General features: G+C 40.7%; 1 protein-coding gene across 26 annotated transcripts in view; it reads right to left on the bottom strand.

The window, feature by feature from the left end:
- The window catches only part of ntng2b (netrin g2b), a 64,626-nt gene that overhangs the window by 10,059 nt on the left and 29,090 nt on the right, over positions 1-25,477 (bottom strand). The window contains exons 4-35 of one of the 26 annotated variants that reach the window (XM_051413002.1): positions 19,791-19,963; positions 17,314-17,343; positions 16,195-16,398; positions 12,756-12,842; positions 10,520-10,909; positions 8,236-8,343; positions 7,742-7,846; positions 7,552-7,650; positions 7,277-7,384; positions 6,996-7,097; positions 6,750-6,845; positions 6,412-6,510; positions 6,113-6,211; positions 5,832-5,939; positions 5,545-5,646; positions 5,154-5,240; positions 4,888-4,977; positions 4,600-4,689; positions 4,310-4,399; positions 4,021-4,125; positions 3,732-3,836; positions 3,435-3,542; positions 3,223-3,342; positions 2,471-2,569; positions 2,186-2,278; positions 1,854-1,940; positions 1,578-1,661; positions 1,284-1,379; positions 1,039-1,137; positions 781-897; positions 473-568; positions 255-350 (exon numbers count right to left, since the gene is read on the bottom strand). In XM_051413002.1, coding sequence (XP_051268962.1) covers positions 255-350; positions 473-568; positions 781-897; positions 1,039-1,137; positions 1,284-1,379; positions 1,578-1,661; positions 1,854-1,940; positions 2,186-2,278; positions 2,471-2,569; positions 3,223-3,342; positions 3,435-3,542; positions 3,732-3,836; positions 4,021-4,125; positions 4,310-4,399; positions 4,600-4,689; positions 4,888-4,977; positions 5,154-5,240; positions 5,545-5,646; positions 5,832-5,939; positions 6,113-6,211; positions 6,412-6,510; positions 6,750-6,845; positions 6,996-7,097; positions 7,277-7,384; positions 7,552-7,650; positions 7,742-7,846; positions 8,236-8,343; positions 10,520-10,909; positions 12,756-12,842; positions 16,195-16,398; positions 17,314-17,343; positions 19,791-19,963 — 3,572 coding nt within the window. The remainder of the gene's footprint in view (positions 1-254; positions 351-472; positions 569-780; positions 898-1,038; positions 1,138-1,283; positions 1,380-1,577; positions 1,662-1,853; positions 1,941-2,185; positions 2,279-2,470; positions 2,570-3,222; positions 3,343-3,434; positions 3,543-3,731; positions 3,837-4,020; positions 4,126-4,309; positions 4,400-4,599; positions 4,690-4,887; positions 4,978-5,153; positions 5,241-5,544; positions 5,647-5,831; positions 5,940-6,112; positions 6,212-6,411; positions 6,511-6,749; positions 6,846-6,995; positions 7,098-7,276; positions 7,385-7,551; positions 7,651-7,741; positions 7,847-8,235; positions 8,344-10,519; positions 10,910-12,755; positions 12,843-16,194; positions 16,399-17,313; positions 17,344-19,790; positions 19,964-25,477) is intronic. The other 25 variants (XM_051413001.1, XM_051413004.1, XM_051413003.1 and 22 more) reach the window with 25 other exon arrangements.

Below are 25,477 nucleotides of genomic sequence, written 5' to 3'. Positions count from 1 at the left end.
CTGCCCTCTTTCGTGAGATTTGTGTTGGGTCCCAATCCCAATGCAGTCCTCTACCACACACGGTCAAGCCATATGCTAAGTTGCAACCTAGTCTTGTTTACTTGGGCCTTTTCTCCTCTTGCCCTTATCTTGACTCTCAAATAAAGAGATGTCAAGTGCCAAATTAAGACTTACTGCTGCTGTCTACTATTTAGTGTAATCTTCAGCATGTAAATCTAAAAGGAAATTGCTCCCATGACATATAAAACAGATACCTTTTCTGTCATGATGCCCCTCTTCCCCGTGCCCAGATGAGGTTGTTGGTTTGTGGCCATGAGTCTCATGTCCATGTCCCTCAGACTTGTGGGAGACTGAAACACCACAATCGGCATCAACATAAGAAGCAAAAATGGATGTATATTTCTGCTGTTTCCCGTTTTTAGGTGGGCATTTTGCACTACAAGAACATGGTTATTACTATATATATATATACCTGTATGCCCCTCCTCCTCCCTTTTCGGCCCGTGCCCAGTTGAGGCTGTTTTGTGGCCATGAGTATCATGTCCATGTCCCTCAAAATTGTGGGAGACTGAAACACCACAATTATCATGAACATAAGCAAAAAATATCTTGTGAGGTTCATTCTTAAGCTTCAATTGATCCAAAGGCAGTCATGTCACTGAGACATTTCTGTTTATTTCAGTTTCTAGGATCCCATTTTTTGGCTATAAGCTCAGCTTGCTGTAAAAGTTTAGCACTGCATAGTAAACTTCACCATCTACAAGGACATTGCCAAGATACCTTTCCTTTCAGCTTTTTCTTCTTTATGCTCTCCCTCATGCCCATGCCCGTGCCCAGATGAGGTTGTTGGTTTGTGGCTGTGAGTCTCTTGTACGTGTCCCTCAGACTTGTGGGAGACTGACACAACATTTTTAATTGATATAGCAAGCAAACAACCTAACAAATGGTGAAAGTTTATTTTTTACTGCATATTTCCATGATTATGTGTGTCAACTACAGTTAGCCACAGCCACCACTGCAGTACATGTCAGGATATACCTTTATGCTCCTCCTCCCCGTGGCCAGATGAGGTTGTTGTTCTGTGGCCATGGGTCTCATGTCCATGTCCATGTCCATGTCCATCAAAATTATGGGAGACTAAAACACCATAATCTTCATTAAATTTTTTTGCAGTGATTTGCCAAGTTTAACTCATGGTGATTGTTTTTCTACTGCATATTTCCATCACTACATGTTAACTACAGATAGCCACAGCTACCACTGCAGTACAGATAAGGTTGTACCTTTATGCTCCACCCCGTGCCCAGATGAGGTTGTTGGTTTGTGACCATGAGTCTCATGTCCATGTCCATGTCCATGTCCATCAAAATGATGGGATACTGAAACACCATAATAGTCATTATCAAGACAATCAAAAGTTTAGATACAGTTTTTGTTCTTTCAAGTTTTCAAAGGCCAATTTTTCTTGGTGATTTGCCAAGTTTAACTCATGAACTCTTTTTCTACTGCATATTTCCATCACTACATGTTAACTACAGTTAGCCACAGCTACCACTACAGTACAGATAAGACTGTACCTTTATGCTCCTCCCCGTGCCCAGATGAGGCTGTTGGTTTGTGACCATGACTCTCATGTCCATGTCCCTCAGACTTGTGGGAGACTGGGGACCACACCGCAGTTGTCAATACAATAACAAGCAAAAATCTAGTAAACTATATATAAATCTATATGTATAAGTTTAGCCTAGCTACTGCATATTTCCATCACTACATGTTAATTACAGTAAGTCACAGCCACCACAACAGCACATAGAAGGCTATACCTCTATGTTCTTCCTTCTGTCAGGATATACCTTTATGCTCCTCTTCCCCGTGCCCAGATGAGGCTGTTGGTTTGTGACCATGACTCTCATGTCCATGTCCCTCAGACTTGTGGGAGACTGGGAACCACACCGCAGTTGTCAATACAATAAAAAGCAAAAATCTAGTAAACTATATATAAATCTATATGTATAAGTTAAGCCTATCTACTGTACTGTATATTTCCATCACTACAGTCAAACTACAGTATACTTGCTACCACTACATACAAAAAATTACTGCTTTTCAGTTTTTCTCTCTTTTTATCCTCTACTCTCATCTACAGATAGACACAGCCACCACTACAGCACATATAAGGATATACCTTTATGTTCCTCTTCCACCCTTCTCTCCCCGTGCTCAGATAAGCTTTTGTGGCCATGACTCTCATGTCCATGTCCCTCAGACTTGTGGGAAACTGAAACCACATCGCAATTGTTAATACAAAAAACAAGCAAAAATCTAGATATATTTCTGTTTTTTTCTAATTTATTTATTATATTTTAAGGGCAAAAGTTAAGTTTGTCTACTGCACAAGTAAACTATATATAAATCTACATATATTGTAGTATGTTTATATACTCTCCACCAGTACACATAAACATTATACCTGTGTGTATAGGTAGGTGTGTGTTCTCCCCGTGCTCTAATGAAATTGTTGTGTGGTGGCCATGAGTCTCGTGTCCGTGCCCCTCAGACTTGTGGGAGACTGTCCCACCATAATCATCAATGACATATCAAGGAAAAGCACCACAAAAGTTTAATTTTATTTATGTACTTCCTACTCAGCATTCTAAATAATAAACAATATATCTATTTCTTATTTTTTCACTAGATCCATTATTCATCCATTCCATCTTTCCCTTTCCTTGACCTTTAGCTTCACTGTCTGTCTGAGACAAAAATATTTGTTTGTGAGGAATATGATTTGATTTCATTAGAGGAACGTTATGGGCTCCTCTGTATAAACAGATGTGATGTTTTTTGATTAATACACGTTATTTTTTATTTGCTATGTCTGTTTGTGTTGCACTTTGTGGCATTTTGTTTTTATCAATGCGCCAACTTCTCCACCTCAACCAAGTGTAAAAACGGTTTTGTGATATTTTGACTTTTTAAAACATTTTTGGTGTTTCCATTGCAACCCAAAATGTGCTTAAAAACAGGTAAATGGAAACGCACTTACGGAACAGACAGATGCTCAGAAGTAACATTTCCGCTGTTTTCAGTTTACAGTTTACAGAGGATGTTTTTATGCCGTGAGTTACAAAGTTTAACTCCATAATAAAAGTCTATCAAATGCAACTGCATCACAAGTAAACCACAGTATACAACAGTTCCTCCATTAAATAAAACAAATACCTTTATTTTCAGCTTGTCTTTCTCTATGCTCATCCTTCTCCCTTTCCTCCCCGTGCTCAGATGAGGTTGCTGTTTTGTGGCCATGAGTCTCATGTACGTGTCCCTCAAAATTATGGGAGACTAACACACCACAATCATCACTGTCATAACAAGCATAAATATAAGTACATATTTTATGAGAAAATTGCCACCACTACACATGAAACAGATACCTTTTCTCTCAGCTTTCTCTTCCACCTCCTCCCTTTTCACTCCGTGCTCAGATGAAGTTTTGTGGCCATGAGCCTCATGCATGTGTCCCTCAGACATATGAGGGACTGCTGCCACAAGTCATCATTGCCATAAGCAAAGCCAGCGAGCAAGCAGAAATAATTTAGAATAGGGCACATGTGTCGCAGTCAGTTGCCATGTTTAACTAGTGGTAAAAGTTTATCTACTGCATATTTCCATCACTTGATGTTAACTACAGTTAGCTGCAGCCAGCACTTACAGTAGCTATAAGGTTGTACCTTTATGCTCTTCCCCGTGCCCTGATGTTGGTTTGTGACCATGAGTCTCATGTCCATGTCCATGTCCATGTCCATCAAAATTATGGGAGACTGGAACACCATAATCTTCATTATCAAGACAGTCAAAAGTTTGGATACAGTTTTTGCTGTTTCAAGTTTTCAGAGGCCAATTTTTCTTGGTGATTTGCCAAGTTTAACTCATGAACTGTTTTTCTACTGCGTATTTTCTATCACTACATGTTAACTACAGTTAACCACAGCCAGCACTACAATAGCTATAAGGTTGTACCTTTATGCTCCTCCCCGTGCCCAGATGTTGGTTTGTGACCATGAGTCTCATGTCCATGTCCATGTCCATGTCCATCAAAATTATGGGAGACTGGAACACCATAATCTTCATTATCAAGACAGTCAAAAGTTTGGATACAGTTTTTGCTGTTTCAAGTTTTCAGAGGCCAATTTTTCTTGGTGATTTGCCAAGTTTAACTCATGAACTGTTTTTCTACTGCGTATTTTCTATCACTACATGTTAACTACAGTTAACCACAGCCAGCACTACAATAGCTATAAGGTTGTACCTTTATGCTCCTCCCCGTGCCCAGATGTTGGTTTGTGACCATGAGTCTCATGTCCATGTCCATGTCCATGTCCATCAAAATTATGGGATACTGAAACACCATAATCTTTATTATCAAGACAATCAAAAGTTTGGATACAGTTTTCGCTGTTTTCAAGTTTTCTGAGGCCAATTTTTCTTGGTGATTTGCCAAGTTTAACTCATGAACTGTTTTTCTACTGCGTATTTTCTATCACTACATGTTAACTACAGTTAACCACAGCCAGCACTACAATAGCTATAAGGTTGTACCTTTATGCTCCTCCCTGTGCCCAGATGAGGTTGTTGGTTTATGACCATGAGTCTCATGTCCATGTCCATGTCCATCAAAATTATGGGATACTGAAACACCATAATCTTTATTATCAAGACAGTCAAAAGTTTAGATACAGTTTTTGCTCTTTCAGGTTTTCACAGGCCAATTTTTCTTGGTGATTTGCCAAGTTTAACTCATGAACTCTTTTTCTACTGCATATTTCCATCACTACATGTTAACTACAGTTAGCCACAGCTACCACTACAGTACAGATAAGATTGTACCTTTATGTTCCTCCCCGTGCCCAGATGAGGCTGTTGGTTTGTGACCATGAGTCTCATGTCCATGCCCATGTCCATCAAAATGATGGGAGACTAAAACACAACAATGGTCATTATCAAGACATTCAAAAATGTAGATACAGTTTCTGTTGTTTCAAGTTACCAGAGGTGGTAAATTGTAAAGTATAACTCGTGGTAAAAGGTTATCTACTGCATTTTCATCACTACACAACTACAGTTAATCACAGCAACCACGACAGCACATATACCTTTATGCTCCTCCTCCCCATGCCCAGAAGAGGTTGTTTTTTTTTGGCCATGAGTCTCATGTCCATGTCCCTCAGACTTATGGGAGACTGAAACCACACCACACCACAATTGTGATTGAAATAACAAGCAAAAATGGATAATAAGGTAAATTATATATGCTGTTTTCTCAGAAAACGAAAACACTATGACACTACTGTTGGTGTCAAACTAAGATTCAGCACTGTAGCTTAAGATGGTTGTTTCCCAATTTCAGGGGACCGTTCTCTTCTTTAAGTTTCCGTGTTTAACTTTTGGGGAAAGTTTAGCCTATCAACTGTACTGCATATTCCCATCACTACAGGCAAACTACAGTTAGCCACAGCCAGCACTACAGCCCATATAAGGATGTACCTCTATTCTCCTCCTCCTCCTCCCTTTTTTGCCCGTGACCAGATGAGGCTGCTGCTCTGTGGCCATGAATCTCATGTCCATGTCCCTCAGATGTGTGGGAAACTGTAACAATAATTTGATTTAGATTTAGCAGCACTGCTAAAGTAAGGATAAGTTAAATAAGAATATACCTTGCAAATATTCATTTTGGTCTACTGCACATCTGAACAACAAATAAACTACAATATATAAATCTACATTTTGTAGTGGATTTATATACTCTCCGCCACTACACAAATACACTATACCTGTGTGCTCGACTTTTCTTTCTTTCTCCTCCTCCCTCTCCTGCCCGTTCTCAGATGACGTTTTGTGGCCGTGAGTCTCATGTACGTGTCCCTCAGACTTGTGGGAGACTGACACACACCATTTTTCATTATCATAGCACGCAAAAAAATAGTTATGCTGCTTCTAGTTTCTAGTTTTCAGGAGCCTGTTTTTTGCTTTTTAAAAGTTTATCTACTGCCTATTTCTGTCACTATTGTTAACTACAGTTAGCTATAGCCACCACTACTGTTTAAGGATATACCTTTATGCTCCTCCTCCTCGTGCCTTTTCTCCCCGTGCTCAGGTGAGGTTGTTTTGTGGCCATGAGTCTCGTGTGTGTGTCCCTCAGACTTATGGAAGACTGACACACAACAACAGTTTTCATTGTCAAAACAAGCAAAAATTTCAGAAATGCATGCTATTTTTGGTCTAGGTTTAGGGTTACTTTCAGTGTTTAAACTCATGTGAAAGCTTACTGCTGCTTAAAGCATACTGCACATTTCAACCAATGCAGTTTAACTACAGCTATAACTACAACAACAGTACATACAAAAGAGATACCTTTATGCTCCTCGGCCTCCCTTTCCTCCCCATGCTCAAATGAGGTTGTTGTTTTGTGGCCATGTGCCTCATGTACGTGAACCTCAGACATGTGGGGGACTGGAACACCATAATTGTCATTAAGAATAGATCTATTTTTGCTGCTGTATTGACATTAACAAGCAAACATTTTGATACATATCTTCTGTTTCTGGTTTTCAGGGGCCCATTTTACACCGTAATTTACCTCACGGTTAGTTAGTTAGCTTGGGGGGGAGATTTATCTACACTGCACGACAAGTAAATTGCAGTATGTAAATCTAGGAGAACATCGCCTCCACTACATATGAAACAAATACCTTTCCTTTGAGTGTGTCTTTCCTCCCCGTGCTCAGATGAGGTTGCTGTCTTGTGGCCATGATTCTCGTGTGTGTGTTCCTCAGACTTGTGGGAGACTGAAACACCACAATTGTCATAAGACTAGATATATTTCTGCCATGTTTTGCAGTGAGATACTAAGTCTATCCCGTCTGAAAGCGTATGTACTGCATATTTCCATTTCGATTTAGCTACTGCTATAAATACAGTACAAAACAAGGATATACCTTTATGCTCATCTTCCTGCCTTTTCTCTCCGTGCTCAGATGAGGTTGTTATTTTGTGGCCATGAGTCTCATGTACATTTCCTTCAGACATATGGTGGGAGACTGAAACACCATAATTGTCATTAAAATAAGTAAAAATCAAGATATATTTCTGACATATTTTGCTGTGTATTGCAAAGTTGATTTTTTATCGCACATCTGAACAAGTAAACTACAGTATATAAATCTACATATATTGTAGTAGATTTATATACTCTCCACCACTATACATTAAACTATACCTGTGTGCTCAGTTTTTCTTCCTTTCTCCTCCTCCTTTTCCTCCCCGTGCTCAGATGAGGTTTTGTGGCCATGAGCCTCATGTACGTGCTCCTCAGACTTGTGGGAGACTGACACACACCATTTTTTCATTATCATAGCACGCAAAAAACTTGCATACATTTCTGCTGCTTCCCGTTTTTAAGTGTTCAGGAAGCATTTAGTTGCCATGGTTAATTTATGTATTATATATTTCCATCACTAGTTAACTACAACCACCACTACACTGCATATATACCTTTATGCTCCTCCTCCTCCCTTTTCTCCCCGTGTCCAAAAGAGGCTGTTGTTTTGTGGCCATGAATTTCATGTCCGTGTCCCTCAAACTTATGGGAGACTGAAACACCACAATCGTCATCGAAAGATAAGAAGCAAAATTATGAGGTAAATTTTCTGAAAATATTGGCCAGCACATAAAAACGAGATACCTTTTATTTCAGCTTTTCTCTCCTCTTCCTTACTTCCCTTTCCGTGCTCAGATGAGGTTTGGAGGCCATGAGTCTCATGTAAGTGTCCCTCAGACTTATGGTAGACTGTCAGACCACAATCATCAAGCAAAAACATCTTATGGTATAAATTATATATACTCTTTCTCTGCACCGCACTTCATCCTTACTCTATCTTACTGTCTGTTTTTCATTTCTTGCCCTTCAGCTTCAGTTATTGTCTCAGATAAAAATATGACACTGCTGTTGGTGCCAAAATTATGATTTAGCAGTGTCGCTTATGTTGACTGACAGACTATCATGTCAGTGAAAAGATAAATTTAGATACATTTCTGCTGTTTTCAGTTTTTAGGGTCCCACTTTTCACTGTGAGCTGTCAAATTTAAAGTTTATCTACTGCATGTTTACCGCAGTAAAAGTAAACTACAGTATATAAATCTACCAGAACATTTCCACTACTACCTATAAAGAAATACCTGTCTTTTCAGTTATTCTTTCTTTTTCCACCTCTGCCTCCTTTTTCTGTCCGTGCTCAGATGATGTTGTTGTTTTGTGGCCATGATGTCCCTCAGACTTGTGGGAAACTGTCACGCCGCAGTCGTCATTAACACAACAAGAACAGACATCGTATGAGGTATTTTACATGCTCTTTCCTCAGCAACCTGAACAATAAGAACTTTATAATTAGGCTGATACTGCAGTGGGTAAAGATTACTGATATCATCTGCCTTTCTTTCCCTTCCCATCTTCCTCCGAGACCTTGTTTTCCTTTTCTCTTCCTTTCTCTCTCTGTCAGATAGTGGATTGCCCCATCAGGGGCCTCAGCCCTGGGCTTGGGAAAAAGCTGTGAGAGTCAGAGAGGCTTGAGAAACTCCTTCATCACTACACTTTGACTCTGGGTGTGAAAGAAATGACATGCACTTCCTTTTATCTAAATGTCATGAAATTTTCTGACTGGCACTTGTTCTAACTCTCCGTATGTGCTTGTTTCTTTGTTCTCCCATAATAGAAAAGGGAGTTCTGTGACTGCTCTTATTTTTGTGCTGTATTTACCCAAAATATTAATATTCATAGGAAGCTATATGCTTTTTTGTATAACAGTAATATCTTCTCATGGGTGTACTTCCTTATGTTGAGATTTAATGCCCTCTATGGTGCACACAAAGCATCTAGAATCAACATAGGTACTAGACACAACTTAGCACACACATCCCGCTTTTACTGCATTTTTAATTGTCTCTTGCTTAAATTTTCCCTTTCCTTCCCTTTTTCTCTGTATGTTCCACTTTCCCAGAGGGCTTTAAGCCATTCCCAGGATCCTTTGCTTCAGGTTTTAGGGCTACTTTGAACACAAATAAAGGAAGAGAAATGTGAAACTAGTTCAGTTTATGGATCAAGTCTTACTTTTACCTCTCCATTTACTGCAGCACAGGCACAATTCAGTAAATCAAGATAAAACAGTCCTCAAAGATGATTAAGACTGAAAATACAGATAACGCCACGTGAAGCGACCACACTGTGCACGTCATTGAGGGACTACTGATCACCAGACCGCTAGAGAATACGGCGAGGCATCCTTCCATCTGTGTTTCCCCTTGAGGTGTTTTTGTACAGGCGATGTACGTCTCCAGTTATTCTTCAGAAGGGGGCATCCTGCAAGCATCCTGCTCCCCTGCGGAGCGTCCCCCTTCAGGCTAACTCCCGCCCACTCGCTCCCCTTCATCCCACCCCCTCCCTGGGGCTCCAGTGAGACAGGATGCCAGCAGCTGTTCTCACAGCACCCTGGACCATTTCACACAACTGGCATCATGCCATCATTACATCTCATCAAAGTAACCCCTGCCTACCTCTACTCATGTCCGACTCTGGCCCCACTAGACCTATTCTCTCACACATCTGTCAGGGCTGCACACACACATGCATGCACACACTGGCTGAAAAAAGAGGTCTCTTGTGGGAAAGCCGGATTCTGCATCACGATTGTTTCATAGGCTGATGTAGCACAGCAGCAAGCATAAACACATTTAATCTCAGTAACCCATACTGCCTTGGGGGTAGGAGTGATTCAAACCGTTCTTGGCATTAATCTCAATCAGCTCAGCCTGAACTGTCTGACACTGGCAGCCAGAGTATTTGGGGTTCCCACTTGCTCTATACTGACTGAAAGAAGAGGACCTGAAAGACCACGTGATCCTTTTATTTATATCTTGACACTTCGTACAATTTTGTAATCTAACGCAGTAAATTGAGATTAATGTTGGGGGATGTTTTGGGCTTAGTTCTGATTCTGTCTCTCCTGTTACCTCTATATCCTTGTCACTCTGATCCCGTGGCTGATGCTCCACAATCTTCTCAATGTCTCTCAAATGATGCAAAGACAATGTCAAACGAACTCAGACTTTCAACAAACCTTGTACTCGCACACCCTCATTTCTGTGTCTCTCCACCCCTCAAAACTGCCTCTCACTCACTCACCCACATTAACTAGATTTCACTGCCACTACCTAAATTGAATAAGCGTCTCTGACATGCAATATGATGCTGAACAACATAAGATTATGATAGCTGGCGTATATGAGGATGTTAGTGACTTTTACCTCCTGAAAATTGTCCATTTCAGAGGGCTTCCGCATCATAAAAACCATAATGCTGGCTGTAAATGAAAATGATCTCCTGATTCTAAATTAGATTATTCTATTTTCTGGCAGTCTCTACTCTACTCTATATCTACTGTCATCTAGAGCTATGGGTGTGCCTTACCTCCTGTCTCACTATGTCTCGGCTCTGAGTGTCTTTCCTCTGTTCCGAACTTGCTTGTATGATGGTGATCATGAGTCTGGGGGTGGAAGATGGACTGGATTGAATGGTGATGATGATCAGCAGCCGAATGATGTGTGGGCTCCTTTGGGACTACGTGAGACAGATGTGAATGTTCAGGGACTGTTTCTGAAGGTGTGAACTTCTCTAGTGTCAGGGAAACTCTGTGCTTCTCTGACTGAGAGGATGCTGAAGGAGGGAGGACCTCTGCCGCAACAGGAAGTGTGTCAGATTCTCCCATGGGTATCAGTGGATGCTCAGACAAAGGGCTGGTGGGTAACAGATTGTCTGTTAGCGAGGTTGAGCTGGGTTCTGCTGGTGGAGCTCCCGTGTCTGTTGCATCAGGTGCATGAGGACAGAGAATGCAAATGCAATGAGGAATGAGCAGGCTAATACATTAGCATAAGAGATGCTGCCTCAGATTGTTTATCCAAAGAAGGCTTTCCTTTCTTAGCTTTTTTCTCCTTCAAATGTGTGCACACACACACACACACACACACACACACACACACACACACACACACACACACACACACACACACACACACACACACACACAAGCAAGCATGCACATTCACACAGAAGTGAGAACACACAATGAAAGTGTGATTTCACACTGCTGAGATAGGCTAAACTCAAAAGCTGTTCCAAAACCCTTTCAGTGCTGGAAAATTGTGTTTTTCCTGCAAAACACAGTGACTGTTAAAGGTGTGACTATTGTTAATATGGTTGTAAAAATGAAATCACACACTGTTTGTCAAAGTGTATTACTCTGTTTTACACTTACAATCTTGTGTATGGATGTGTGCATATGTGTTTGCACACAGTCAGTTTTGTTATCTCTAAATCAGAGAGAACAATAATGGTCATCTTTCATCTCAATGGCAATCAATTAGTGATCTATAAACACAGCACTGAGTAGTGGTACAATATACTGAGTTTATGCATTCAGACATAATCTAAAGCATAAAACTCCTGGTATAAAATGTCCCTGTTAAAACTGTTCTGATGTCCTGCCTAATCATCACACTATTTTCCACTAATGTGAAGCAAAAATGGTTCCGTGGCTACATTTTTATTCAGCAGTTAGTTAATGAGAGAAAATAAGAGAATTGTGATGCTAGACATTCAGTTTGTGGCTGCCGCACTGTTCTTTGTGAGGAGATTTTCTGGAATTACTCCATCTACTGGTCTGGTTGTACCTGATAATAAAGATTCACAGTCAGTTGCTACAAATATATATCTAATAATATCAGTTTTTATCTCTTTTGGTCTACAATTGTTACTTAAAACATGTGATGTGAACAAGACCAACTACATCAAAACTGCCTTGTAACACACCAGTGGTTATTTTTTTGACAAAAAGCATAAAACTCATTCTATTTCCAAGCCACTACATAACATTTAGTTCAAATCATTCTGTTCCTTGAAGGACTGCACTCATATGCCCTTTAATGCATGTTACTAACTCCACTTCTTCCCCGGAGTTCTTGTGCTTTCTCGTCTCGCAGGTTCTCATGGATCCTGGTGGAGCCTCCTGCCATGGTCCTGCTGACTGCCATTGCCAATACTGTTGTTGCTGTGCACCTGTCTGTCTGTCTGTCGCTCTCTCTCTCTCTCTCTCTCTCTCTCTCTCTCTCTCCACCCCAACTGGTGAGACAGACGACCACCCACCTAGAGCCGGAGGTCGTCCTAGGTTTCTGCCTTTTAACAGGCAGTTTTCCTTGCCCTTGTCGCCAAGTGCTTGCTCATGGTGGTACTGTTGGGTCTCTGTAATTAATGTTAAAGAGTTCGGTCTAGACCTGCTCTATTTGAAAAGTGTCCTGAGATAACTTCTGTTATGAATTGGCGCTATACAAATAAAATTGAATAATGAATGACAGTGGGTTGTCCACTCCCATATAAAGTATATATTTTTTAATTAATGAGACAGTTGGAAAGCAGTGATGGAGAAAGTGTCGACCAGGCACAGGAAAGAGGGATCTGGCAGGCTTTAATCTCGGGCTAGCAGGGGATTTGGGGTCCAGGGTTTTTGTAAGCTCTACATCATCAATAATAGCAGGAGTTTACATAACTTTTAACCATCTTACTCATCTATTCTAGTATAATCACACTGCAGTCATGACTAAATTACATTATGCACAAAAAGTCTCATACTACCTAGTTTGCAAGTGCCTACCTCCACTTAGACCAAAATGATGAGGGTTTAGGGGGTTGAAATGTGAGCTCCCAACCCCAGAAACAGAGCCGCTGGAGGCATTGGACTCTGTATGTAGAAATAAAAGGTGGAAAAAAAAAAAAAAGGCAATGGCAAGGTCTTTAGTATCATTTTCAGCCATGCAACAGCGCCATCACTCTCTTATGAAGTGAATCTAAGCTGATTCATTACATAATCCTGTGACATGTGCCTGTCTCTCTGTACAGATGGACTCACTTACTGTCCCATGACACACTCTCTGGCACACACACACACACACACACACACACACACACACACACACACACACACACACACACACACACACACACACTTCAGCGAGCACACAGTGTTGGGTCGTGTACATTCCCTGCTCGGACACATTTTCAGGTGTCTTCCAACACAAATGCATTTGCATTTAATGAGATCATTTGTCACTTGCATTAATAAAGCCTGAGAAATGATAACAATAATGTTTAATGCCACCTGTCAGTCTTAGCATTCTCATCATTTATTACCAGAGTGCTAGACATTGATTTAGCTCTCCACTAATGAAGCCATTGCAATTCAGGACCAGTTAACGTTTGCCAGAACACCTAATGGCGGTGGACAGAGTGACAGCATGGATTTTATTAATATGTCACATGATTTTCCAGACATGATCCAGTCTCTCTGAGTCCAATGGCAAGTTCAGTCTTGATAAAATGCAAGGATTTAAATGGAGATGAGGATGGTGCACAGATAGGATTGTAGTTGGATGATTTAGTGTCTTACATCCCAAGTGTGTGTGAGTTTGCGTACTTGTCTGCATGTGTGTGTATGTATGTGACTGCGTGTGTCTGTTTGTACTGTGTCTGTACTCAGGCTCTTGAATGAAAAGATGAAGTGGGGTCACGTGAGGTCACGGTGGCTGTTAGATGTATGACTGGTTTTTAGGATTTGGTTTCTCTGACCTCCCCTCCCCCTTCGCCAAACGCCCATCTGTCCAGCTGACCAATGGGCTGTGGGCTCTGTGGATCAGACTCTCTTGCCAATAGATCGCTAATCCTTATCTGAGCATGCTCAGTGACTTAACTGGGGCAGGGACATGACAAAGGGTGCAACTACTATGACGTGCTGTCCAACCTATAAGTCCTCCGCTGTAATGTTTATAAGGATACGTTTGCTTCGGGAGCACGGGATACAATCAGAAACATATTATTGGTTTTAATGTTAAATCCCACAGTGCGTACCTAAAATTGGATTTGCAATTTCAATTTCCTGGAAAAAGTTTGGAAGCATGTTTTTCTATTTTTCATCCACATTTGGATGATGGATGTTGACAAGTATTTTTTTTTCCGTATTAACACTTTTCTACACAGTTCATGGAGATAAAGTCAACATTTATACAAGTATACTAATATCTTAAAGCTTGGAATGTATCTTTGAGTGCAGTTGAGAGTCTGAGAAGATAACTGAGATTACAGGTTATATTATTCAAGATAACTAATGTTGTAATGTGATCTAGTTATTAATGTTACAGGACCTTCAGCCACACAATGTGATAAAACCTCTCTGTGTGTGTGTAAGTGTGTGTGTATCAGTGTGCAGGTACAAACACTAGTGGCGGCCGCTCTGTGAGAATGGAACCTAAGACCTCAGATCCCCGGGAGGAAAAGGAGGGGATGAAGATGATTTATGGGTTTCACTGAACTGCACCATATGCCCGCCATAAATCTACACCACACACACACACACACACACACAACACACACACACACACACACACACACACACACACACACACACACATAACAAGGGTTTGCTCACATCAGGGTCAGGTTCAAGCCAAATACAGTTCTCTAAACCTGAGATAAAAAAAGACAGAAAGACTCTTTGATGCTATGATCTTTCTTTCTGGTGTCCCAGAACTGCAACTTCTTTTTAGGTTTTATATGTTTCAAATTACATCAATTAATTGTGTATATTTTGTGCTTTCATAATTTAGGAGTACATTATTTTATGAATTAAATATAATTGATAGTTTTATCCTAACAAGAAACAGCTTATATCTGAATAAGAGTTTGACATTGTAGCTTAAAGCTGCAATGATTATATGATTAATCTATTAGTTGATGGATGAAAAATAAACAACCGTTACACAATCAAATCTAAACAAAGTCCATTTTTATATAAAAAGTAGTTTCATCTTTGTAAATGTGTGGGGTTTTTTTTTCAAGTTGTCTATTTTAGTTGAATACCTTTTGATTTTTGGACTGTTGTTTGGAAAAATTTTAATTGTCATATGGACGTAAACATTAAAACTATAAACAAGCGGGCTTTTAAAAAGCTTTACAAAGGACTGTAACTCTGTTTATACAAAGTGAAAGCTTCTGTCAGCCCCTCCTAAATCACAGCTAATCAGTGAGTTCTTTGAGTTCCCTACTGATGTCAGCCAAACAACAAAAGTGCTGTGCTGTTCAACAAAAGCTCTTAATGGATTTCCTTCAGACAAAAAAAAAGAAGTCTGACGACATCACAGTGGTGCCGAAATCCCAGCTCCTCCCATGTCCTAAGTGCTTTTCTGGTGGAACATGAGAGGTCCGCTGCCTACCAAAATGGCAGGTTTAAATTTAGCATGAGGGCGAGCAGGAGTTTGAGGTCCACTTTACTGTACATTGAAGCGGCTGACAGAATCTGTTCACTTCCGTCCCGGGTTGTTTAAAATCATTCAGTCAGAACAAATACAGTCTGAATGTCCATATAGTTTGACGCTCTCACACTCAAGATGGGACAACAAACATCTGGCATTAACGTCACAAATATATATACGGCCAATGTACAGCTTAAGACCTAAGTTGCAGGTTGAATTATGTATGAAACAAACACAAATGCACTACTTCTCAGCGAATAAGCACATCCATATACCGCATTTACTTGGTCACAAGTCTCCACAACACTCGTGCTGTATCATTTGATCAGCTGTGGCTCAAGTAAAAGTAACAATATCGCACTTTACAAATACACCAGTAAAGGTACTGCATTCAAAAGGCGTATTGTCACCAGAATGTACTGTAATATCAAAGCTAAAAGTACTTTTTACTTATGGATTCACATGCAAATTATTATTTAACCATTTTATGATCATATTTTAAGAACTGCATAAAAATCAACTCATTTAAATGAATAGCTCGACATTTTAGGCATTTATTTACATTCTGGCCGAGAAGTAGATGGTACCACAGAGAAACTAAACTATTACCCAATCTATTTCTTTAAGGGATTTTCACCTTATTCAAATAAAAATTATGAAACCACCTATTTGAACTATGTCACTGCAATGAAATGATGGTTTCACTTATTTTAAGAAAAGAAGTGAATAAGTAGTAAATGTGCTCAGTTACTCTCTACTTCTGGCTATGGCTAATCTACTTTTCCGCACCTTCCCGAGGGGCTCCAGAGTGCTCATGGGTAACAGCAGGGGGCTGCTCGGCTTCTGAGATGGTTATGGCACTCTCTGCTTCGCCCTTGGGTCCAGCCCCACCTCCAGGTTCACCCTGTGGTTCACCTTCAGCTTCAACTTTAGTTTCACCCTCTGCCTCAGCTCCAGGAGCAGTAAACCTCTTAGATGAAGTTGATGTTGTGGCTGTTCGGCAACACAGGTAAAAATCTTGATTAACAAACTAAAACTGAATCTACAGGAACCTGAAACTGAACCTGTAAACTAATTATCAGCCCATTAGAAAGCATCATTCTTGTCTTTGGTAAATCACACCCATTATTTTTCCAAATAACCACACAGTTGTATCTAATTGTGAGAGGAGACCTTTTAAAAGCAGACTTCTGCAGTGCAGTCCAATTGCTAAGTCTATCCATGCATCAGCCTTTTACTGTCCGGCCATGTGGAGAAAAGCCCAGTGCTGTCAGGGTTGATGTTGCCACTTTGCCGATCGTTTCTGTCTAACAGCTCGGAGGCTGAGAGCCTCTCCACAGAGAGAATCCCTAATCAAATTCCCTTTTATTCCTGCCTCCCCGAGCTCCTCACCCAGAATCACACTGCATTACAACACACTAACATATGCCAACATCCTTCTCTCCCATTCCCCTCTCTTTCTGTCTCTTTTCTCTCTCTTTCTGAGCTCTCTGTGCTGCTCCATCCACCACGCATTCTCATCCAACCTTTGCTCGTCCCTCCCTTCCCTAAATCTATCAACAGCACTGTCTTTAGTCTAAATAAGAAAAGCAGAACTGTGGAAGAATTCCTCCTGTGCAGGTTAGTGTGATGTGCTGTGATGAAAGGACACGGCGACAGAGAGGCCTATTAATAATGAAGCACACAGGGCCCAAGCTGCCGCACCGAGAGAGGAGATGCAGGAAAAGAGAATTGACTGACTAGAGAGCCAGCTGAACATCACAGGAGAGAGGGAGAGTTTAGGAGACATACAGAAGGCGAGGTTTGGGGTTGAAACTTAAATTTAAAAAACAATGCAACAAAAGGGAGGGAGAGACAATACAGGAAGAGAGTGGAATACCACCTCTTCTGCTTTGCATTATTACTTACTAGAACCGGAGGGTGAACCAGCAATTGTACCTGAAAGAGAATAAGAAGAGGAAGAGGAGATGAGAACTTGTTTATTTATGCATTCAATTTGCCTAAAGACTTGACTCTGCCTCATTCATCAGACTCAGGTGGCAGAGAGATCTTAAGAGCTGCTCTGCAAAATAAGGGCTTGTTGTAGACCACTTCTCAATGTCCTGGAGTAATTACTAGGTCTCCAATGCCTCCCCCATCCACCCTAATTTAACCTGTTACTCTTGCCCACATCCCCCACATTCAGAGGTCCTCATCATATATGTATGTTTTAAGAGAGCGCTACCACTTTGCAACGCTTGAATCAGAACTTTTTGCCTTTCTTGCACATTTTCCAAGATTTGTATTTATAGGTAGCTTAGCTTGGCATGCATAATGCAGTCTTTAGAGACCAAACTGTTTGGTGAACCATGGCCATTTTGTGTAGCATTTCAACCAAGCAAGTTGCAAACTTTTTAATTTTTAAATTCCACTAATGGGATTCAAGAGTTTAAAAGGGTTGTAATGGGCTCTGAAGGTGTGTGTCAGTACCATTAGAACTGGGTTAGAAAAAAATGCATGATAAATAATAGGGCTGACAATAGAGCCATTCTCTGCAATGTGTGTGCAGGTACAGGTGTATGTGAGTGTGTATCCGCCTGTGTTTCTCTCTCTGCATGTGAGTGTGTCTGTGTTTGTCTGAAGGAGAAAACTAGGGAGGGGCTGCCCTAGATTATTATTTTATCATAGCTAGCTACTGTAGCTGGCTCCACTCTCCAAGAGGATTTCCCCCCACGCACTCCCACGTTGTTACACAGCTCTGATCTGCTCTCTGCACTGAGGTGACGACGACTCAGAGAGCTCAGCCTCTCCATCGTCTTCTCTTAACTTCCGCTTTCTTTTCAACTTGCTCCCTTGATCGTACTTTTCATTCAGGACCTCAGTGTGATGAGAAAAGCTATACGTTCATCAATCAAGAATGCTGGAGATGGAAATAAACTGCATTGTTGCCACGGGAGAGTCAGGGATCATTACAGTAGCAAAAAATGAGAACAGCATAAGAGATCAAAAGGGAATAAACGGAATATGATCAATTAGGAAATAAGAAATGTTACTGTGAGAATAAAGAGTTCCCACTGGTGTAGAGGAAAAACTGTGTCGTGACCATTACAGATTTTCTTTAGTCAGAGGCACATGTTTTCCTCAGACCAGTTCACTGAGCCGGTTTACTGGCTGTACAGAGGGGTTAAAGTAGGATTTATTCCCATTCTTGGCTCTTTAGTTTGCAGACATCAGTTTACAGGCCACTGGACACTAGTTTGCTGTGTACTGAGCTGGAGCTATCGGTGATCCACTATCAGCAACAGGACACAAAGCTAGCATAACATCATCGGGGTAAACTACAAGCAATAAAAGCTAAAAGGGCACTAAGGTATCATAAGAATAGCTGACCTACAACACCAACATGTCCAAGATGTAACTGGAGCAACTAGAAAGCTTATTAAATTAAGTATCTTAAAGCTGCACTAATCTGTATGTTTATATTAGATTCAAATGATATCACGGCGCTGCAGTTCCCGTCAACTCTATGAAGCATTTTAGCCTCTTTTAGCTCATTGTTTTGGTTTTACCAGTCGCAAATTTATTGTTTTGGTTCCACTCTCATGGCTCTCATCAACATCGTTTTTCGCTCGTTTCAGTGACAAAGATCTATTGAACCCATTGTACACTACCTGTTCAGCACCAGGCAGCAGACAGACAGAAGTTAGTGACTAGCTGGTTGTACATAGTGGAGCATTAAGCATCTAAAGAGACAGATATTTCCCTCAGGAGTTGGTGAAGACCAAAACAAATCACAAGGAGAGTGATTATTAGACCTGCATTTGCTGGGGGGGTCAGAAACACAACTCTGAATAATAAACTAAATTAATGTCTGAGCTTCAGAGGTGCTAATAAAGCTAAGCTAACCGGCTGCTCACTGTAGCTTTTTATTTACCGCACAAACATGCAAACATGAGAGTGATATCCATCTTCTCTTCTGAGTCTCAGCAAGGAATCAGAGAGAGAACTTTTGCAGAATAAATCATCCTAAATCTTCAGCAGTCTCTTGTGATTTGTGCCCCACCTGGGACACATCTCCTGTCTGTAGTATTGTATTGCAACATATTTAAATGTTGACTTAGATCAATAGACCGCAGCCATATTGACATGAAATGGTCGGGTAAACACAGGTGTTACCAATGATACTAATTAAGTTTCTAAATGGAACATAATCTTAATTAGCATCCGTGTTTACGCTATTTCATGTCAAAGGGGCTGCTGTGAAAAAGGGCTATTAATAGTCGTATTCATGCATGATATAGTAGAGCAAGCTGACAGACGTCGAGCAGTGTTGTATCTAACTGTGTGTCAGATTTATGAGTTGGATCAACACAGTACGAACAGATAAACATGTTCTGGGTACGTACAGGTGTTGGGGGTTCCATTGGGTGTCGGCAGGTAGGAACCAGCCTTCCAGGACTTGGCTTTGAAGCCCTTCTTGCAGCGCTGGCAGTCCTGGCCCGTGGTGTTGTGTTCACACTGGCACTGGAGGTTCCCATCCTGCAGCAGGCACTGGGAGGCATGGAGGTTACACTTACACCTTAAAAGAAATAAGAACAGACGGATGACATAGATGAGATGAGATGACATTAGTGGAAGGTGTAATCACACACTGGTTGTAAGTACTGTGTTAATGCTATTATATTGCTTTTTACACCAAGTGCAAATACTGACTATTGAATGTCTGATGCAAAGACAGAACATAAATCTCTTGTGGGTGAATTAGATTAAAGTAATACATTTAAAACAAGGAAACAAGATTAAGATTGTAAGATTAAGGTCTTACAAAATATGCATTGTACATAATTTCTTCTTTACTGAGTAGATACTGTAAATTGCACTATATACTTAACAGATACTTAAAAAGTAAGAAAAACTTCATATTAAAAGTTACTTTCTTTATATGTATGTAAATGTATGTGTGCATTCATACTGTACTGGTGGTGTTAGGGGTGTATACATCTACAGTATGCACGTGTCAGTAAAATGTAGCAGAAAGCAGATATGAGAGTTGAAACACATAGAAATATGTAGGCACTGTCCTCAAGATTAATTGGCTAAAAATACATTTATATAAGGAAAAGTATAACCGTTACTATGTTAAGTTTACTATGTTGTGTGTAATAATATTGTCTCAAATGTAGTTTTCTCTCAGAAGTCACTGGCAAAGCTACAGCACAAATTTCTATTTTGATGTTTGCCAATGCAGTTTGTACAGTTGCCAGTCCATCTGATTCTGTCTCATTTGATTTTACCAGCAGCTTTACAAACTACACCCTAACTGATTTAAGTAGCAAAAATGAACCTGAACTGTTTCTACAAAATGTGAAAAGATTAAGTGAATATAGCACTGAGGACCATTCATGAATCAATCATCGAGTTGTCGATTAACAGAAAATGAATTGGCAACAGTTTTGATTTTCAAGTAAGGAAAATCCCCAAATTCTTGTCCAAATTCTCAAATGTGAGATGCTCTTCTCCATCATACACGATAGTAAACTGAATATCTTTGGGTTTTGGACTGTTAGTGGGATGAAACTAAATTTGAAGACGTCTCCTTGAGCTCTGGGAAATTATATTTTCTGGTAATTTGTAGAAGAAACAATTTTTTGAGTAAACAAAATAATCAGACGATTGATTGATAATGAGAAGTGTCATGACTAAATGTCATGACATGATTATATGTTCAAGAATTTGTATGATCAATATATATATTCTTTCTAAATAATTCTGTAGGATAGGAAAACACATCAGCAGGATGTAAACTGGAAAAAAATTAATACACACTCCAAAAGTTGAATGCAAAATATTGTAGGTTCAAGACTGTTGGGAATCTATTTACCCACACTCTATCCAAATCCACCATCTGGGAGCAAATTGTTGTTTACAATTACTGCCTGTGAAATTCAAGTGTCTGAGTGTGTGTGTGTGTGTGTGTGTGTGTGTGTGTTAGTCTGCGCGCATGCATAGACATAATGTGTGCCTTTACGCGTGTGCACAGTGCGACCTCAGCAGAGGGCAGGACCCAGGTGGGCTGATCCAGAGGTTGAAGTTCTTCTGGGAAGGAAATGAGGATCTTAAGGACACTCTGCAGCTACGACTTCAAATTACAGCCTTTTCCAGATGAGCGACTGGACTCCAATCCAGTTTGTTCCACTGGAGTGAACAGCTATCCGTCTGCATCAAATATTCAAAGAATGGCCCCTGTATTCTGGCGAGATGACTACTTCAATCTTCCTTCCCCACACAAATCTGCGCTTTCTCATCAGTTTTTTTGTTTTGGTTTTTTTTAGGCTTTTCGGCCTATCAACCTCAACCCTAGTCTCACATTACTTTACGCACAGAATAACAATGACTTAAACTTACAAACACGCAGTAAGCTTCACAAGAAAAAAATTGAGACACTCGATCACGGTGAGTTGTGTCTCATATCACATTGTTGCTCTCAGTCTTATAAATTACCCACGTTTCTCTCTGATCACCTGGACGAGCTGACAGGACGTGCCAGGGAGAATCCATCCACCGACAAGGCCTTGTTTCCTGCATGCTTTGTGAAGGACACGAGCTGTCCACTTAGCGAAGAGGGAAATTGAACATCTCTTTTTCATGGAGAAAAAAGAGAGACTGTGTGTGTGCATGTGTGTAAAATGAGACAGGTGTGTGTGTGTGTGTGTGTGTGTGTGTGTGTGTGTAGAGAGATTGTGATGCATTTGTCTGAGCGCTGCGATGACAGACAACAGATCAGAGAAGCAGAGGCACGGTGACTAATGCCTGCATTGAGTGACTGACAGCGCCGAACGTATCACTGCTTCTCATCTCCTGCATCTTCAGTGATAAATCTCATCTGTCTCATCTTAAAAGTGGAAGTGCCGCTGAGTGCACGATCCAGAAGTTGTAGTTTAAAATCAATACTGAAGAACAGAGTGATTTCCTAGGTATGCTTCTGTGCAGTTTGCGTCTTGCAGACCTAATGGCTGTAGTGTGCTAGAGGAAATGGCCTCCCTCTGGTCAATTATCTGGACATTTGACATACACTGAAGTTAAAGCCTGAATGAGATGCGTCCGGATACATTAATAAAATCTCACCGGCTTCCTAATATTAACCAAATCCTCTGCTTACTTAATCATTAAAGCAACATTTTGAGTGGCACAGTCTTGCAGGTTGAAACTTTGTGGACACTCCATCCCCTTGACCTGCTTTTCTGACTCCTGCCACAGTACAGCCAAGGAAGACCAAGAGTACTTCTAGCCTTGCACTCCTTCCGCGCGAATGATGTGACACTCCGAATTTTCAAGTGCCGTGTCTCTTTAGCTCTCTCTCTTTCGGATGACAGCTTGCACTGGGATTTCTCCCGATCCCTTTCTTCAGTCCCTTCATACACAAATAATACATGGGCACAATCATATGTTAATGTGCAAGATGTCTGCCTTCACTGCAAAGTCATCAAAGTGGGAGTAGCTGCTCTGAGCTGAAGGAAGTTAAGATGGGACAGCTGGATCCATCACAACCCTGTCTATTTACTTAGAGAGAGAGAGGGGTGATGAAATGAGAGAAGGTGAATGGAGCAAGAGACAAAGAAGGGCAAGAGTCTAGGAACAGACGGAAATAAGTGATTCAAATGTATTCCAGTCTACATTAGAAACCACACACACAAGGTGGTGTTTTAATTAGCTGGTGTAATTATGGGTCAATACTTCTGTTTATCAGTCTGTTGGAGACTCTCCCCCCAAGTAAAACGAGAGTATCAGTTGTTTCAGCAAATCTTTACATTCAAGCGACAAAGACCCCTAACGATTGTAGGAATTTTGACTCTTGTCCGTTGAGAGCAAAGGAGGAAGTATGGTGACACTATTATAGAGCCACAAAGTCTTCAGAGGCAGGAGGTCGGGGTGGATGGGTGGGTCAACAAAACATTGGACTAGACTGGAGTTCGCTTCCAGTTTTCTACCGACAATAAATGGTTTCTTTAAAACATGTTTCTTTAACCACAGCAGTATAGGATCAGAAAACGGTTTTATTTTTTATATAGCATGTCATCTGGTCGATATTGACGTCACATCAGAAATGTCTTGTTCTGGAGGGCGTGGACCAATGATGTATTTGTTGGCTGTGTTTCTTTTCAGTTATAATCCCGAGGATTTCAGTCCTGGTTGATTTGGTGGCACCTGTGATTACTGGTGGCAATCGCTATCGTTTATATAATACAGGGTCCAGATCTTAGTTTTTTGTTTCCTTTGTTTCCTTGCTTGTGTGGGAGGAAAGGCGGACTCTGCCACTAACAATAAAAAATTACTATATACAGACAATTCAAGAATGTAAAAATGGTTGGTCAGAAATGAATGTATTTGCACAAAATGTAAATACTAAAAGAAAGTGAGCACTATGTAGTAGGTAATGATAAGTTACCTGAGAAAACTCTGTTGCCACTAATGAACCAGTGAGTAACAACTAACCTTCTGCGTAATGACCAATTTCTTAATGAATCATTTATGATTTCTATTTTTGTGTCCCCTCAACTAAAGTGGTCCAACATACAGTATGATGGAATGCATTAGTCCATTAATGCTTTTAGCATCCATGTGTCTTAAAAATTACTATTATATTTTTCTAATTTGCAACCGTGGTATATTTTCACACAATATTCATATAACCTGTCGTAGCCTAAAATTCCATTTGGTTGTGTGAGGCTTTAACTTTTTCTGGTCCTAGGGGGAGATTGCTTAAGAATTGGTCCTAGGCCAAGGACATTAGGTTTGGCGGAAATCAACATCCACAGAATGAGCTTCAATCAGCATATCTTTAAAGATGCAAAATGTTACACTTAGGGTAAGACATTAGTGCTATTGCAATACAATATTAACTTGTAGCAACGTGGCAACTACCACATGATTAATATTTTTATGGTTGAGTTTAGGAAGCTCAAAGCATTTTAAGGTCAAGGTTAGAGAAAGAGTTGGGGTCTTAAAAATCCTACCTTTTCTATATTTAACCAAAACCTTGATCTTTCTCAGCGCTACGTATGGATAACATCCATCCTGCCAACCTCCCTGCGATGTCTGTGTGGTACTAGAAGTCACACTTTGTGTGTATAACATAATCCAGAAAGCAATTATATAGCATTTTTGGAGACGTAAGATCATGTAACATCATACATGCAGTTCTGTTATCTATATATATGTGTGTATGCTCACACTATGTTTTGCATCTAACCAATGATCAGAAGTAATTATGTCATAGATACAATCATGGTCAGCCTATAGTTATTGGTGTGTTTCTCTGTCCACTCTCTTCGCAGTATGTCTCTGTGAAGTCATGTCGTTGCTGTGTATTTAATGATACGAGGGCTGCCTGTTTTAGACAGCAGAGACGCAGCAATTAGGGGAATAAATAATAAGAAAGATAAACAAACATCAAGGGGGAGTCATGTGGTGGCACAGCCTGAGAAAGCAGCTGGAAGCAGCAGTTAATGGGGCTTTATCTGTCTCTTTACTGTAGTCGACGCTTATTCCTCTATTCCTCTCCGGGGACACAGCTATCACTGCCTCTCTTTTATTTTCTGTTTTGCTCTCTCCTCCCACTGTATTTTTCAACTTTTGTTCCCAAATTCCATTCACTGAAACTGTTCCAGTCCTCCAGTCTTTCCTGTCTGATTCCCCATTTTATCCTCCATCTCTTTCTGTCTTTCTTTGCCCTGCCATGCAGCCATACCACTTTAGTTCTTTCGCTACTACCCGTTGCACCAGTGCTCACTGAGGAGCGCATTGGATAAATTGGGTTGTGGACATGTGTTTGAGAGGAGTGGGTGGAGGAGAAAATAGGGGGGTAGAGACGATGCGGGGGGCTGAGCAGTCAGTACAACAGGGAGTAGGGCAGTTGTGTGAAAACCCTGACAGTCTGCCTGCCTCTCTGACTACAGTGGTGAGACTCTGGAGGAGGAGCAGGAGGAGGGTCCGCATTGACGTGCTCTAACCTGTGATGACAGACCGCATTGATGCAGCTCTGACCCAGCAGGAGATCTCCCTCCTCCTCTATTTTGTGTTCGATCAGCCGGCA

The sequence above is a fragment of the Dicentrarchus labrax genome, unplaced genomic scaffold (genome assembly GCF_905237075.1).
Source record: "Dicentrarchus labrax unplaced genomic scaffold, dlabrax2021, whole genome shotgun sequence".
Classification (NCBI taxonomy): Eukaryota; Metazoa; Chordata; class Actinopteri; family Moronidae; genus Dicentrarchus; species Dicentrarchus labrax.
The sequence above is the reverse complement of the archived record's forward strand: the minus strand, read 5'-3'. Positions and strand labels throughout refer to the sequence as shown.